We start from the raw sequence: 17735 nt of genomic DNA, 5'->3' as shown, positions 1-17735 counted from the left end.
TCGGGAGGCTGAGTTATGAATTTAATTCTTGTAGTGAACAGGCTCCTTAAGCATTTCTTGTAAGGTCTCTAGAGCTAAGAGGCAAGATTGTAATAGCAGAGAAAATTATCTTAAAAAATATTTTAGTCCTTCCCTTGTAGTTTAAAAAAAAAATCACAATTTCATTCCATTAGAACAAGAATTTATAAACTAACACCTCCTATTGCTACAAAACTAATAACTTGCGCAAGGTTAACCTTTTGCTTTTTACTGTTCCTACAGCAGAAAGTGTATTATTTCCCAGATCACATCTTTGTGATTTGCTTCACTGATGTCAGTGATAACAGCTTCCAGGGATAACTCATAGCTACCAAGTGATTTAACATGTAGTTTTGCATTTTAATTATTCTTACATGAAACAAAGGGAATTTCTCTATTTTTCCCCCATCTTCTTGGTATTATGACATGAATTTGGGCATATTATTGGCCACTGGCTCTTCAGCTGAAAGTGACTGAAAGAGGAAAAATAAAGTTCTTCCTTTTCTAAAATAGGATGTTTTAAAAATGAAGTCAGCATCTGATTCACCACTTCTGAGATACTTAACCAAGAAGATTCATGTTTTTAAAAGAGAACCCCTCCCATAAACACTCAGGCAATTCTCTCTAAGGCAACTCCTGTGACTCCCAGCAGCCATCATCTGACAGATTTCTCCTGCTCTTATTCTATGCCCAAGGCAGATTTTTTTTTAGAGGTTAATAAGTTCTGGTTTTTTCCCCTCTTTGCTATACCAATGCATAGTGTTATCTCAGTACAGGTTTTCAAACAAGCTTCTTAAGCAAGCAAGGCTACAGCAGGTTTCATCTGTATTACAGCTCAGAAAATAAAAAGATATTAAATAGGAACTGTAATGCTCATAGTAAGGCTCATCTTTTTTCTCTGTTTGGTGGTAATCACAGAATGGGAAGATTCCTGAATCTTTGTGGAGCCCGGGCTTAAAAGCTGTTACTACAGTTCAGTAATATAACTAATATGAAAGATTTAGTTCTCCATTAAATTATTATGCATATACTACACTGAAAGATGTGCTAAATTTATTAAAATGTATTTAGTTCAGAAATTCTAGAAGAAGGCTCAAAAACAAGGTCTCAAACTTATCTAGTTTTGGCAACTCATAGAATATAAGTTAGCAGGCTGGTTTTACCTTTAAAATACTTCTAGAATATAGTAAACTGGGAATTTAAAGGCTGTTCTGAGCACACACAGAGACCCTTCTTTCTTATTTCTTGCTCCTGCTTTAGAAAAATTGAGTACAACCCTTTAGCTTGATAATAAATTAAGATTAGACATTGCATTTTAGTTGGGAATTCATAGCCCTGAATTGAATCTACATTTCCAAGCAATTTTCCAAGTAATTATTTGTAAATGAATGCCTGGGGTTGAACCAGATGTTGTCTCATTATCTTTAACACAGTAATATGGAGAGGAGAAAAAAACCCCAAAACAGTAAAGGAGAAAAAATGAAAAATATTTATTTTTAAGTGTGTATGTATGTACCGAACAGTATTTGCTTGTATTGACTATTTTCTCCGCAATAGATGGAATAGAATTTCCATTGCATAAAGCAACTGACACACAGAAAAGTCTACTGTAACATTCAAGGGTGTTTATTTATTATAGACTTTGCTATCACTTTCTTTGTTTTATCAGTTCATTTTCTAGTAAGTGTGGTTTGGGGAAAAGTTGGAAAGGAAGACAGCCATTATCTGCATGAATACATTTTCAAAAATCTTTAAACATAAATTAGACACGTCGGTTTCTCTTTCAAACTAGTTTGATGTTAAGGTAAAAGTTAAAATGGTTTGTAACTTATGAACTGGCCAGTAAAGCTGAAGTGTTGAGTACTAAATAAAGAAAATTATAGAAAGCAGATACTCAAAGTATTAAATAGAATACTTATAATCTTTGCTCCACTTTATCTTTTACTTTCCTGCATCCTTCTGGTAATTATTTTTAGTGCTATAAATTCTCCAGCTTTTCAAACTACTGCTGAAAGACTCATCTACCTAGGGACAATCAGGAAAATAAATCTGAATTGAATTTTAAACTGGATTAATTAACTGCATTAAATCCCTATGTAAATACACTTCTTCAGAATTAAAATGGCTTTTATTTAATATTCTTTGGAAGTGAGTTAGAGTAAATCAAATTAGGGTCTCTCTAATATTGCTTGAGAATGTCCATCCCATACCTTCAAAGTAATAAAACTACTTCACCTAAAATTAAAACCCTTTGGTTTATTGGATTGCTTTTCCCGATCAGGTCCACATGGAGAAGCCAGCCCTGTAACAATTTTTACTACCATTTACAATCCTTTTGAGTCTGACCTTATTTGATTTCCATAAATAAAATCTGTATTTATATTAGGCTTTTTCCTTTATTACCTGATGTGAGAGATTTTACATTAAAAAAGAACTAGAAAATGTCTTCCATTTTCCCCTTATGTACTCTTTAAGGTTTAATTTTAAGCAGCTTGTGGACTAGCTTATTCAGCTTTCAAAAATAGCTCTTATTTCTTATTCTCAGAGTCAATGTTTTTCTGTGGTAAGCAGCTATAAAAATGTTAGTGTGCTGAAATTTCTTTGTTTCAGTAATGTGTTTAGATTCATCAGCATTTCTGAAGCCATCAAAACTTGGGGTTATTTGGATTCAACATTTAGAGGCTGCCTTATCTTCCACATTTAACCATGTAGCATCTTCATATCCTTTCCACAGCATAAAATGAAAAGGTAATTTGTTATTGATGAATGTCGTCGTCTTAGGTTAGCATCAGAGTAGTAACGTAGCATAGTTGGGTATTTACAGAAGCTGGGTGTGCCAGCATGACCACTGGCCCTGAAGGCAAGTAGAGTTCAATGCCTCCTACAAGCAGATGGCTACACTCCTGAGGCTCATGGCTAAAAAAAGAAAATGTGTAGCCTTTGGAGAACACATGTTGCAAAGCATGTCATTTAATGGGTTTCTTACTACCAGAGGTTGTTTCAGTTTGTTCTGAATAACGAATTTCCTTGTAGGTAGACCCGAAATATGTCTAAATACAGTAACAAAATGACAAATATATTGTCTCATTGGTTCAATGCAAAATGGATTTGCCAGTGAGATTCTGAGGCAGCCATGGATAATGACTCATTTTTATTAATATCCAGATTTGAAAAGCAAAAGCAAATAAAGGCTATAGTATTTCATTCTAATTTTTTACATCATGATTGATAGTGGAAAAAACAACCATGTGGCCTCTTGTCTTAACTGTGGAGTAGCGGTAATGAGAGAGAGGGAGAGACGTGCTTCACAAAGCATGCAGCTGTCTGTACTTCAGATGCGGTGCTTCGCATCAATCACAGGCCCAGGAATGCCAGGAATGTGGAGTAAGCTTGCACTTCTGGAAGCATAACTGCGTGTTCTTCAGAAACATCATGTTAGTGCTCTGTCACTTTGACCAGATCGTAGATTGACTCTCAGAACAAAACTGTCATTCAAATAAGGAAAGAAACAGGCAAAAACTGTCATTAATACATCTGTTACTTCTCTGTGGTTCCTTTTTTGCAATGAAGTATCAGTTAAGTTCTGACTTACAACTGGTTTTGTTTTTCCCTCTTTTACTGCAGTTTATTATGCTGACATACATCTTTATGTTGGCCTGGCTTGGTGTTACAGCTTTCACTTCTCTGCCTGTTTACATGTACTTCAATCTGTGGACCATTTGCCGAAACGCCACTGTAGTGGATGGAGCTAATCTCTGCTTGGATCTTCGCCAGTATGGTATGTGAATGAAGAGCACTAAATATAAAGCAAAATTTCACAAAAGAACACGTCATATTGCTTTGCTTCCATGTATCTGAAATGAACTGTTTCGGTATTTCTGAAACAATTGTTAAGCAACCCTTTCTATCCTTTTACCCACTAGTCAAAGCGGTATATTAGAGGTGCACTGCATTTCCAGGCCTGACAAAATTGAATCAACATTGTCCATCTTCCCAGAGTACTGAAAATTTGGCCTGGGGCTTCTGTTTAGTCTCTTCTTTTGGAATTGCTGGAACTTCTCTAAAATGCTTAATTAGTCATTTATCTGGAGAATGACTCTTTAATCTTGTGATAGGACACTGATTTGGAGATGTGAGATCCTAGGTTATCATTTGTCTCTGCAGAGCCTAGAGGTGAATTGCAACGGGACAAGATTCATTGCTTGTAAAAATTTTAATGAAGAATAACAATACAAATAGTAACACTCTAAGAGGCTGGTGGAGAGAGCAGAGGCTAAAGCCTGAACTGTGGAGGTTAGAATAAAGTGGGGATATACACATACGTGTCTTTTGGGGGGAATGGGAAATTTGGACAAAAGGGCATTTGGAATCTTAAACAGCCTGAGAAATCTTGTGTTGGTGCTGGTAATGCCATTCCCTTCTGCCACAAGACTGATTTGAATCTAGATGTTCTGGCCTCCATGGTTTCTCAGCCCACAGAACTTTGGGTAATCATAGTCTTGTCAGTCAGTTCCTTGAGTTTTCTTTTGTTGCCTTGGCCTAATATAAATTGCAGTATCTTTTTAACTGTTATTTTTAGATATTAAAAAATGCTATATTTCTTGGGAATGAAACAGCTTGGTTAATATTAAGCATTTCACTTAAACCTGAAACAAAATATTTCACATTATTGTTTTCAAAAGGGAAACAAAAAATCTTTTTCTAATTTACTAATTCCCCCCCACCCAACATGACAGGTGAGTTCAAAAAACAGTTATCTGTACAGGTCTTATCAAGAGTATTCATTCTTCTTTCTATGGCCTTTTATTTTGCTAATATTAATGCATAATTTTTATTATTAATTCTATTTTAAATGTGCATAGAACACTAGTATTCTGTGAACTGTAAATTCAGTGTAAAAACTGCTGATTGCCAATAGGAAAACCCAGTACTATTTTTCATGATAACTGAGTTATAGCAGGTTTTTTTCAAGCTAGTCTTTGATTTAGTAGCTGCTCATTAGCTAAGGGAAACAATACAGCAGATTCTAGTTATTCTTGCTGCTAGAGAAACTATAATTACGATAAGGTATATGTTTGGGTGGTGCTTTTTTATAACATGTAAATGAAGTGTTGTACCAGATCCACACATCTGAAAAAAATATACAGCACCTGAGGATAGACAATGTATGTGAACAACATGGTAAGCGTATGTACTGGTTGAAAACAATTTTCTGGTGTTTTGATTATTGTGCTGATCAAAATCGGGAATGAAGATATTTTCAAAAATGGCTGAAAAATTATTAACTGCATGTTTACTACTAGGGCTTTTACTAAATAGATGATGTTTTAGTTTTGTGATGGCTGAAATGATGATAGAATTATAGAATCATTTGAGTTGGAAGGGACCTTAAAGATCATCTAGTTCCAACTCCCTCCCCGCCATGGGCAGGGACACCTTCCACTAGACCAGGTTGCTCAAAGCCTCATCCAGCCTGGCCTTGAACACTTCCAGGGATGGGGCATCTACAACTTCTCATGTTCCAGTGTCTCACCACCCTCACAGTAAAAAATTTCTTCTTTATGTCTAATCTAAATCTACCCTCTTTCAGATTAAAACCATTGCCCCTCGTCCTATCACTACACTCCCTGATAAAGAGCACCTCTCCAGCTTTCTTGTAGGGCCCCTTTATGCAAAGCTGCTATAAGGGCTCGCTGGAGCCTTCTCTTCTATAGGCTAAACAACCTCAGCTCTCTCAGCTTGTCCTCATACAGGAGGTGCTCCATTCTGCGATCATCAACAGAAAACTGATTTTGTTTTTAAAAAAAGTTCTGCAAAGCAGCCAAGAATTTGTATTTCTTAGCTTTTCTGGCTCATACGAAGTAAGCTGCTATGTACTAGGAATACTAAATACTGTGAATATTTATTCTGCTCCAGGTATTGTAACTATTGGAGAGGAAAAGAAGGTTTGCACCACATCAGAAAGTTTCATCAAGATGTGTGACTCCAATGAGGTGAATAAATGTGATAATATCATTGGCAAATCTGTAATATATATTATAGTAGGAAGTAACTGATGTATGTTTGCTTCATACTCTTAATGTTCTAATTCTAGCTATGCTGATGAAATAAAATCCCAGTGGAAAATACAGTCAGCAAGTACTTTTCCTAGTCTTTTACCATGTACCAAATTTAGTCAGTGCAATTTCCCCAGCCATTTGTTTTCTAAATACACTTGTATTTTTTTTTAAGAGGTCCATTGTCATGTGTATTTTCACTGAGATGTTTTTGAAAGCTAATGCACCTGCTTGCACAATGAATAGGTCTTTATAATGAATAACTGTTTGAACATCTTATGATTACTGTTGTGACAGGAGAGTAAAGATTTCTAATGGATTTGACCAAAATATGTTAGGATAATAACTTTCTTTTCAGTTATTCCCTTAGCCAAAGGCCACCTATTTCAGTGCAGCTGAGATTTCTGGTTTGGTTTTAAATGGTCAGAGATGAAGGCAAGACAAACAGAAGTACATCTATCTAAAACAAAGAGAGAGGCTTAAATCTTGATCCCTGTGAAGTCAGAGGGTGCTTTGCTAAATGGTTCCCTGGGTCTTACTATGTTTGAATAAATCTTAGAGTGAAGGTACACAAGCTGGCTTTATTCAAAAACCTGCCTTTATTACAAAAAACATCGAAGAAAATGCAGCCCTTGCTGTGCAATCAACACCCATCATCTGCTGTGTAAACCAGATCATTGAAATTAAAACCAAGTGTAATCATTTGGTTTGGGATGGGGTGAGGAAGGTGGCTAACTTGTATTTTATTTAAGTAACCTGTTTTTTATTATATCACTATGAACAAATTTTATTGGCAAATTTGTGAGGGAAGTAAATCAACATATGAGGATGGAAAGCTACAGATAACAAAGGGAAATGGGGTTTTCTTAGGCTGTCTCTGCCACTAGAGAAACCACCACAAACAGTTGTAGATCTGGTAGTATTGTAACTGAAAAAAAAAAAAGAAAAGTGCCAGGCTGTTTATTTTTAAATAATTAGTTTTCTTAATATTTTGTGATTTTAATACATTATTTTAAAATGGAATTATGCTTTATCCCTGATATGAGTAGTGTAACAAAACAATCACATGCACAATGTCATGTCATGTTGTCAATCTTTTGGGAAAAGTATTAACAATTATTGCTTTTGTAGAAGGGTGGCACCAGCAAGGTAATTACTGCTACCGCATTCTGACTTTTTGTTCAGTTTCTGTTTAGTGTACCACCATGAAAGTCCCTTTCTTTGTCCCCTTTGCAGTTAAACATGACATTCCACTTGTTCATTGTGGCACTTGCCGGAGCTGGAGCGGCAGTCATTGCTATGGTAAGCTACCCAACACTCTGTACTTCAGTCATCATTGGAATTGCTAATACATTCTTGTTGTGACTTAGTATCAGTTACTCAATTTCCATACTATCACTCAATGCTATTACTAAAATATAATTCTGTAATTCAATACTCTCTCTTATCTTTTTTAAAAAAAAGTTGATGGATTGCCTTTGAAGTAGAATATCATGATTACTTTTTTGAATAAAAACCTTTAAGTACATGCTAAGAATTTTTACTATTCTCTTGCCGTGTTGATGAAGTATCTGAACTCCCACATCTGTCTCATGACCATAGTAATATATTTTTATGATATATGCCTTTCTGGCTATTCACAGGCTTGCCAGGCTGCTATTTTAGAAGCAGACTCTTTTTGTCTGTTCTGTGCGTATATGTGTATGTGTCAATTTTTCTGTCATGTCTAATTTTTTTTTGTTTTTTATAATGAAGATTACTTTGAATTTGATGACATTTTGCCAATAGGAATGTTCCACTGAGAAAAAAGTGTATGAGCTAGTGCCCTGCTCTTCTGCCTTTTGTCTGCTGTGTCTGCTTAAACGTAAAGATATTTTTAGAATGGGGAGTCTGTAGCAGCGTAGGTTTGTATAATACACACTGAATGGGAAATGAAAAATGACTGTTACTTGGTACTGATACATTCCATAAGAAAAATGTTAATGATGGTGATTACTATTAATACTACTACTAGTAATTTTCCATTGAATCCTAAAGGCTGTAAATTTTTTGTTCTCTTTAGAATTACATTTATAAAAAGGACAATCAGAGAGTATTCAATGAAGCTAGTATTCCTGTTGCTTCAGTGATTTTTTTGTATTCTTCTCTGCCATTTTTTCAGTATTATATGACACCCTGACAACACAGCAGAGATAACTAAATGAAAAATATATATTTTAACATATTTATTGTTTCAAGACCACAAATAATGAGTATAATAGAATAATATAATTTATATTAATACTTTAATTGATTTTCCAAAATAAGACTTTTCTGCTTTCAGCTGAAAAAATGGTGAACAAATACTAATTATTGTAATATATATATTAGTGTTAGGAAAGTATATCCAAGAGACCATTAGTTCTCCAGTGCATTATTATTTTGAAGTATATTCAGTAGTAATTGTCAGATGCTGATTTTTTCAGATAACAATTCTGGTTTTCAAAGGAGAGTTTTAAATCAGAATAGCCAACAAAAGATTTTCAGTTAAAACAAACCCATCGCCAGTGGAAGTAAATTAAGCATGAACATTGAGCCACGTAGTTTGAATACATGATACTTTCAATGAAGTTTAAAAAAACCCCTTCAAAGCTCACAATACCATATCAAAGATGCCATACATGTGTTATACCAAGCACTAATCCACTAGGAATTTACTTTGATGGCTCGCATTTATTCCCATATTTTTGAAGGATTACGCATACCCAAGTATGCTTTTTATTGGATTCTGTGACTGCACAGAGCAGGCATAATAACAATGACTGTTTCAACAGAAATATAAGGTAAGGGTCTAAGTGCTAGTAAATTGGATAGCGTCCAAAGGCTGGTAAATGTATGTTTTATGAAATGTTTGCAACTGTGTTGTATATATTTCAATTTTGTAATTAAATTGTTTGTTTTTAACCTACCATTGTGATCTGTTAGGTACCTGGTGAAAGCTAGCACTCTCCACTCTTTCATGGTGGTAATTTCTAAAACTGGCATACTAGACCACATATATGTGTTGCAGTGTGCTTCATAATTGACACAATAGCTCAAAGACCGGGGGACAGGACATGAGGGAAAGTTCAGAATTTTGTGGTTGGACATGCAGTTATTAACAGTTTCTTTTCTTCAAGGGAAGTGTGTTTTCCCACGGAAGAAGTAATTTAGGGGAAATTATTTTTGGGTCCTAAATGTCTCATATAGGAAGAAGAAAACATCTTTTTTTTTTCCCCCTATGCTCAAATTAGGAGAAGGTGGTAAGGTATCAGCAATGTGCTAGGGTGAGGAGCAAAGTGCGCAGAAGCCATTTAAGTCACGGGAGAACCAGTGCCCTTCCCTATACGTGCTGTTACAAGAATAATCACAAATATGATTTAATGAAGTTAGTCTTTATATATATCCACAACAGTAGCAGTTCTTCATGTTTGTAAAATTCAACAAGACTTCTTAACAGAAAAAATGAGATTAAAATACAGGTGCTTAACAAAAAGGAAAGCTTATGAATATATTGCATTTTAAAAATATTTCTTGTAGTTACTTTAAACTAGAATAGTCCATCTGACTAAAGTAGTAAGTATTTTGTATTTATTACCAGCCAGTAATATTAATGCATCATCAGTGAGACTGCTGAATAACTGAATTGGTAAAATTTGCACTTTTAAATGACATTTTAAGTCATGCTATTGATAAACTCCACTGTATCCTCACCTCTGGATTTGTGGACATTTGCAAGTGCCAGATTATTTAGTATGTGCAGATTTCTTTAACTCTTTTAATGTCAATATTTGTCATGAAATTCACCAAAGAAATCAGCATGTTCAGAAATATTAAGACCATCTGTCAGGATACTTTTAATGAATTTGTATTTTAAAAATAAATATTTTTTAAAATGTAGTCATTTATTACAAAAAAAAACCCCCACAAAAAAAAATTGTTAATACTTACAAAACCATTTGGTCCCAAGTCACAATTTTCCCATATCTACTGCTTTAATCTCTCTCTTGGTCTAAGATCTACATATGAATGTTAGAATTTTTTCATAATTCACTAGCTGCCTATTTAGTTTCCAAAGAAGAATGCTGGTTTGGGATTCAAAAAGATAATTGGCCTATGAGTTAGGATTGATGTTTAGAAAAATTCGGTTTTTTTACAGTATGTGTCAGGGAAAGCTTTTTTTTTTGCAGAGAAGGAAGATGTCAAATTGTTGGTTTTGAAAATTTATCATTCTTAGACTTCAGACCAAGAAAAAAAAAAAAAAAAAGGTAGAATTATTAATGTTGTAGATTCTTTTTGAGCATCTTGAGCACTGAAAAAATAGCCAGGATTTTGAATCATACTTAATTTGGACTATGTAAGATTCTGAACATTACTGTTCTCTCTAATGTCTGAATGGGTAATAAATGGGTATGGAAATGATCATTGAAGCAATAGTATTAGTTTTACTGTCGTGCATGTTGTGTCAGATAGAAACAGAAGACATGATTGATTGTAAAGCTAGTAAGCGTTCTGCCTGTGATGTTTTCCCAAAACCACTACAGCAAAACTGAATTATGAGATACACAGTTTCCCTTCTCAAAAGTTGCCATGTGAGCAGTACTCTTCTGCCTCAACTTCCACAGAAGTTATGTCCTGTAAGATGGAGATGCAATCAATTCTCCTGAAACAAGAACAAGGAAAATGTGTAAGTGGTCTAGTCCCTCTCCCCCAGTACTTTTGTACTCTTCTGAAAAATATTAGATGCACGTAAGGGGAGGCAAAAATTATTTAGACTTGTGATAACTGCTGAGATAATGACATGCTCCAAAAGGAAAGGAAAAACAAAAAAAACCAAAACCCCTTCCTAGCCTAGATGCAATTTTACTGCTTTGAATGTTGAAGCATACTTTCACCTTATGAAGAAATCTAAGCAGGAATGTTTCATAGGTATGGGAAGACCCTGCACTGTCTTGCATATGTCTGTAATCGAAACATCCTGAGGCAGGCTGTGGAAGCTGCCCTGCTTCAATTTGAATAAGCCTTGACAGGGCCTCACTAGCTTCAGGCTATTCAGGTCATGGAATTGTGAAATGCAATTAGACAGCCACTTAGAGATGACCTCCTTAGTGTGACAATGTTATCTAGGAACATGGTGTTAAACAAAAAACTGAAGGTGGTGGGACTGTTAGACGTATATGTCATTATATAACATGGATATGTATTTGAGATTATGTTCATTACACAAGCTTAAGTAGTTGTTTCCAGGAAAGTCATCCTGCCAATAGTGAATGTGAACTCCAGGAGTTTTCAGCAGTTATTCCAGAAGTTTGGTTCTGTAACTTTTTAAGGAAGGGATGGGCAAAGAATGGGAGTTAATGAAGGTCAGGCTGTGGCCAACGTGCTTTCAGAATAGCTTGTCTATGTATTTAGTAGACAAAAAATGCCAAGTGAAGCTGCAAGACATTCGGTTCAAATTTGTCTCTTGCTGGGTCATTACCCAATATTTTGTGAGGATAAGAAATGTGCCTACGTGGTCCCATGTTCATCACATATTCAGTTGCGAGGTTTTCTGGTGGATGTGTTTTAAAAGGTCAGGAGGGTGTGGTGACACTGCTCGGATACCCCCAACATCTAGGATTCTCATGTCTACGATCTGTTTGAGGTTCAAATTGTATTTTTCAATTGAAATCTTACCCTCAAAAGACCAGCACTGGTGTTTTCATTAGATGCAAATGATAATTGTATGAGATGACAATTATTAATATTAGCAGCCTGATTCTTTTGATTTTTCTCAAGAGTTTTACCGTGGAGGAAATGTAAGGCATTTCATTCGGTGAAATGGGGATTCAGCATTAGTGTCTCTCATTTGATCTAGAAATGCCTGATCCAGACAGTACTCATGGTGAAAGCTTTTGGAACAGGTGAGTTAGACACAAGGCGTTTCTTTTTCCTGTGTGCTAAATTATATCCAGAAAGTGTCCTAGAGTGACACAATACATGCTGCCATCTCCAGCACTTGCACTGTCGTCACAGGTTGTGCTGCTAGTGTTGTACTACAGATATTAAGAAACTCCTAAAGACATGTAGAAATACTACTATCTTTAGTCTTTTCCCTAGAAGACAGATTCTCTGAACACTTCTTCCTATTTTATGGCTCCTCAACTAATTCTGTATTCCTCAAATAGGGATTAACTGGGTGAAAGTTTGCCATAAACAACCAGGACAAAAAACACATGAAAAATATTTGGTCCTTTGAAGGGTTTCAGAACGCTTTCCTTGATCTTAGTTATCCCGATTAAGAAATGTACATTAGCCTGCACTAATCAGCAACAGTTGCCACCAAACATTTGTGGAAAAAGGCAACACTGGGATTTCCAAAAAAGAATGAACATACTAAATTGGTTCTGTCCATTTAGTATGAATCTAAGATACTCATCTATCTACAACAGTCCAATATGAACAGGAGAATTTGCATAATCTCAAGGTGGTTTTATGATTACTCTATTCCATTTTCCACCAATTGAATCCTAGTTTAGTTTCTTGATTTCTTAGGCAGAGGTGGAATCTTTTTGATTTCGAGAAATTATCTGTGCCACTTAGACAGTTGATTAACATAAATTTAGAGATGCTCTCATCAGAAAGTATGTGAAAGCCTGCTAGGGGAGGAATAAATGTCCAGAGAGTCCGAGAATAAACCAGTTGAATACTGTTACTGAACATTTTTATTTTCTGGCTGAATACAGAGCCAACAGAGCACATCTTAAAGTGAGAGGGAGACAAGTTTTGAGAAGGTCAGAAGTTCCTTGCAAAGAAATCCAGCAGAACGAAGGTGAGACTTTTGCGGTCCACCTTCAGAAGGAAAGCTTTCAAAGTCTGCAGATGTCCTGAAAGGCCCAGACTTGGGAAGCTGAAGTGGACAGGAGAGTAGTTTGTCTCGCTAACAAGCCGCCAAAGCAGACTTTACGTTGTAGATGGCCACAAGCATGAAGACTAAGCAAACTAACTCCAAAAGGATCTAAAGGCAGATAGTATGTGACTGCCCATGAAGGAGGAGCTTTGAATAAAATATTTTTGGCAGCAGTTGTTTGGAGGGTTCAGCTTCGTTCCTTGTGTTGGTGTTATGTTAAAATTTATCACTTGTTTGACTATTCACTGCCACTATTCAGAAGACTGGATCAGTTGTTAAGCTCAGTCACCGGCAGATATACCATAGGATCTTTACAAACTATTAAACTCCATCTCAAAGGTAATTAGGGTGTTTTACGTCCTCTATTTAGAATAGAAAAAATTTGCAGAATGTAATTTTTCTGCTGGTAAGATACCTTTCAGTGACTTTCAGATTAAACTTATTCAAAGCCATGTGAAAAACATTTGTTCATGTGGCACTACTGCCAATATCCTTTAACTGGTACTTAATCCTCAGATGTATTCATAGACATTCTGTCCTCCCTGTTTGCCGACATAAATAAACCAAGCTCTTTGGGAGTATATCATCAGAGTTCATACAGTGATTTGTGTTGGCTGCAAGTCAGTCAGGGGCAATGCTCACCAATAAGTTGTATCATAATCACAGCTGTGCGGTTTTTTTCCTCTTCTTTTCAGATAATTTTTATTTTGTTTTTGGATGGAACACTTGGAAAGCTCTCAATTTTGTTTTCTTAAAAAACCTAAATAAATTTATATTTACATATTCAAAGATTTACATAGAACATGAACATTGTTTCTGCTTCATTCAAGATGTATACAGAAGTTGTCTTAAAATCATGTAAATAACTTTTTTTTTGTTTTACATGCATTTCAAAGAGTTACATAAATAAACTCTGTTATAACTAATAAAACAGTGAAATAAAATTACTAAATTAAATGGTGACAGGTATGTGCCCTTTTAGGACCTCAGGTTCATTTGTAACTATATTTTGTCACATTTTGCCTAGCTAACTATATTTTTCAATTTTTGACAAACTTTTCCCAAATTATCTGATTTTGACAAAATAGATAGAGTTGTAGGTGAAAGAAATAAATCATGGTTAAATGGAAAGCTAATGCTAACTTTAACAAGAAAAAAAAAAGCAAATCCTTTTCTAATTGTATTAGATATGCCTCCATAAGACTACAGATGTGTCTACTGCATATTTCTGTCTTAAGCAACTACTTTAACAAATTCATTAGAGAATAATCTACAAGAAAGAAATAACCAGCAGGCATTTTTCCAGACTAGCTGAAAAAGTAAAGCAGGGATACTTTGTTGATTTTTTAGTTCTTTTAATTTTTGCTACCAATTGCTAGTAACAGTAACAGCTGTCAGCTGAGTAATCTGAGGCTTAATGAAGCTCAAGGTTGAACTTCACATCGTGTTGCCGTACTACTTCTTGACTTAACAATGCTCAGTTCCTTCTGATGAAAACGCAGTCCCTGTCTTACAGCTTTCACGTTTGAACTTGCTCGATTCTGACTAGCTCTATTGGTTCCTAACTCCCTGTTACCTCTCTTACAGGTCCACTATCTCATGGTCTTGTCTGCCAACTGGGCCTATGTGAAAGATGCTTGCAGAATGCAAAAATATGAGGATATTAAATCAAAGGAGGAACAAGAGCTTCATGATATTCATTCTACTCGCTCTAAAGAGCGGCTCAATGCTTACACATAAAAGAAACCTTGTCTTACTTTCTAATATGTGAATGCTTTGTTGTTTAACTAAAGGCCATCCAACCATTTTAAAAATAATTGAAAGTGCTTCTCACAAAAGATAGTTTGGGTGACTTACATATCACCCATGTACAATTCCTGGTTGTCTAGCACTTGGTTTCTTAATTAGTTCTTACTTTGTGTGACCATTCTCTACCACAAAACTCCTAAATAGCCTTTCCTGAATCCTTTTAAGCTAATTAGTTCTGCTAGATCAAGGATACTAAACTATTGTCAAATACAAATATGTGTTTGATTTTTTTAATCACTTTGTATGTGTTATGCATAACACCTTTTGCATTGTTTCTTATATGTTTTTGGAAAAAAAGTAGCTTTTTATACTTTTTAGTTTTGAGTTCAATAACTACTTTAACTACAGGTATACTTCAAAGGGACCATTGTACATGATGTACAATATATAAAGAAAACATTCTGATGACTTTCCTTTATATTTGGAAAACTTGCCAGATGGACCCTATTCAACTTGAATGAAGGGCCTAAGAACGTTTTAAACAATCAAAGGTGCAATTTCTAAATTTGTAATAGTGGGTAAAAAAAAGAAAAAAAGAGAAAAAAGAAAAAAAGAAAAAAAAAAGAAAAAAGTGCTTCTTATCTTTGTTAACATTGTATTATTATTGATGTTTTTAAAGAATATTCTCTTGTTCCAAGTTCCATGGGTGATAATTCCTGTTTGTATTGTGAGCATGCAGACCGTGGTGCTAACAATGCATGGCCACTTGCCTTTTGAAGAAATTCAATACCACGGCTACCTGTTAAAGAGTTATGGTATATAGACAACTGTTAATTAAGTGATATAGTTATCCATAGTTTTTTACAGAATGATCTCTCTTTAATTCAATGATGGTTATGCTAAATTGGAGCTGTTCATGTGATGACGTAAGAAATTACTGCTTAGCTACATTTATGAAAGTAATATATCAAAAATACAGTGACCGTAGGAGTCAGATGTCTTTTTACCTGCTTTAAAAATTTAAATGGATTGCACCTGTCTGAACTGTAAAAGATATATTAAAGGAGACTTCCATAAATGTTATAGCTTGGCTTCCAGCTTTCCTACACATATTGGTTTACCTGTATAATGTTAAAGTAAGGTGAAAGACCACTACAGAGCTTATTATTTGAAATTGTAGTAATATATTTGAACCTTTATTTTGAAAGGAAAACATTATCAGAAAGATAGGTTATCTTAATTTGAAAGAATTACCTGTATCAAAAACAAAACAAAAACCCCTATTTAAGAAAAGTCAGTATTATTGGACCAAATTTGGTGGATTTTTTTTTTTTTTTTGCCTATTTCTAATGCTACAAGAATGCTGTAAAGTGTCTTTTAAAGTGATGTAGCCTGACAAGACATTTTTGTCAGTGTTAAAAATCTTAGGTAGTTTTGTGCACTTATTGGACCATTGTGAATTCTCTCTCAGTGTAAGTGCATTTCTAATAAAACTTCTTGAGTAAAACTCTTCTTTGTACTATTACTAGTCATGCATCATTTTTAACAACACTTGTAGTAAGTAGAGGGTAATACTATAGTTACTTGTGGCATGATAATGCATTAAGTAGTATTAGTTGATTGATTTTTTTTTCTTTTTCTTTTCTTTTGCTTGTTTTGGGGGTTTTTTGGTTGTGTTTTTGATTTGGGGTTTTGGTTTGGGGTTTTTTTTGACACTTAGACTGTCCTATGGGGTCAACAGTTTTCTGATAATGTGCAGTACCAATATTACAGTTCTGCAAAAAGTATTAGGAACTTCTTTTGGATTCTATATTGTAGTGTTTCAGTTTTGTGTCTTAAAACGTTTGTGCTGATTTTTAAAACTATGTCTTTTAAACTCATGTAATGATGTTAATGCTTTTGGCTCTTCTCTGGTATTAGAGTTTGTATTTTCACAAAGAATGCTTTGTAGCAGGCATTACAATTAATCTGTTTTGTACATAAATGTGCCAACAGCTTGATGGTGGCGTTTTTGAAATGTAGAACAAAGTGCTTGCAAAAATGTAATAAACACACTTGTGTACTTTGTGTACTTATTAATTGTTTGTGTTGCGTAGTTTTTTCTTTGCCCATACTGGATAAAACACTGTAAACAGAATGGAAGAAGCTTGTTCATTCCACAGTCCTTGCTATTGGAGGACTGTTCTCAGTATTATGCATTTTTTGTACAACCTACTTTTAGATGTTCAAGGAGATGGTTCCTTTAGCAGAAATCATGAGAACAAAGAGTACAATTTAGAAAAGAATAATTTGGATATATTACTTTAATTATAGAATATGTCTTTGTCAAATCTGTGACAAAAAAATTTTATTGCAATGAATAATTCGAAAAAAAAAATTCCAAACTCTGAAGTGTGATATTATTATCCCTTTCATGACACAATTCCCTCTGGCCTGTACCTTTACAAATCACGCATAGGTAAAAGTACAGCATGCAGCCATCCCGTGGTTAGAAATTGTGCCTCTGTTTTGAGTAGTTTGTTCCAATGAATTAAAACTCCCCGTCATTGCCCATGTGCAGATTACTTCAAATACATCTCTTAATCAACATTTAGGGTCAGAAATTATATATCCTAAGAAAAAGAGAGTAACATTATTTCTAAGAGCAGAATTTCATAGTCTAGGAAAAGCAAGGTAGCATGAGCCATACTTACTGTATTTTTTCACATATTGGTCAAGAGAACAGCTGGACCAGATTCATATTACTGTGGTGTATTTGGAACAGCTCAACAGAAGCTGGTCTGATATCAGTTTGAATGCTGCTGAGGGAACTGATACCTGGATGTTACAGGCGCTAATGCTTTAAAAATTTGATAACAAAAGTACATTACTTGTGTGCATGTAAAGTAATTCAGATGGTTAGGAGAAATCCATATCTGTGCCAATTAATATGATAACACTAAGGAAAATTAATTAAAATACAGTTCCACGATGTGTTTTGTTTCTCAGTTAGCTAGCTGCTATAT

The 17735-nt window shown here is 34.8% G+C and overlaps 1 protein-coding gene across 1 annotated transcript in view; it reads left to right on the top strand.

Moving 5' to 3' along the window:
- Positions 1 to 14721, top strand: part of GPM6A (glycoprotein M6A) — a gene marked incomplete at both ends in the record, with an annotated part of 127888 nt that extends 113167 nt beyond the window's left edge. The window contains 4 exons of the mRNA XM_081999335.1: positions 3643 to 3796; positions 5935 to 6011; positions 7311 to 7376; positions 14569 to 14721. Coding sequence (XP_081855461.1) covers positions 3643 to 3796; positions 5935 to 6011; positions 7311 to 7376; positions 14569 to 14721 — 450 coding nt within the window. The remainder of the gene's footprint in view (positions 1 to 3642; positions 3797 to 5934; positions 6012 to 7310; positions 7377 to 14568) is intronic.
- Between the last annotated feature and the right edge of the window lie 3014 nt (positions 14722 to 17735).

Source organism: Phaethon aethereus (assembly GCF_964289735.1).
Source record: "Phaethon aethereus genome assembly, chromosome: 4".
In the NCBI taxonomy this organism is placed as follows: Eukaryota; Metazoa; Chordata; class Aves; order Phaethontiformes; family Phaethontidae; genus Phaethon; species Phaethon aethereus.
The sequence above is the reverse complement of the archived record's forward strand: the minus strand, read 5'-3'. Positions and strand labels throughout refer to the sequence as shown.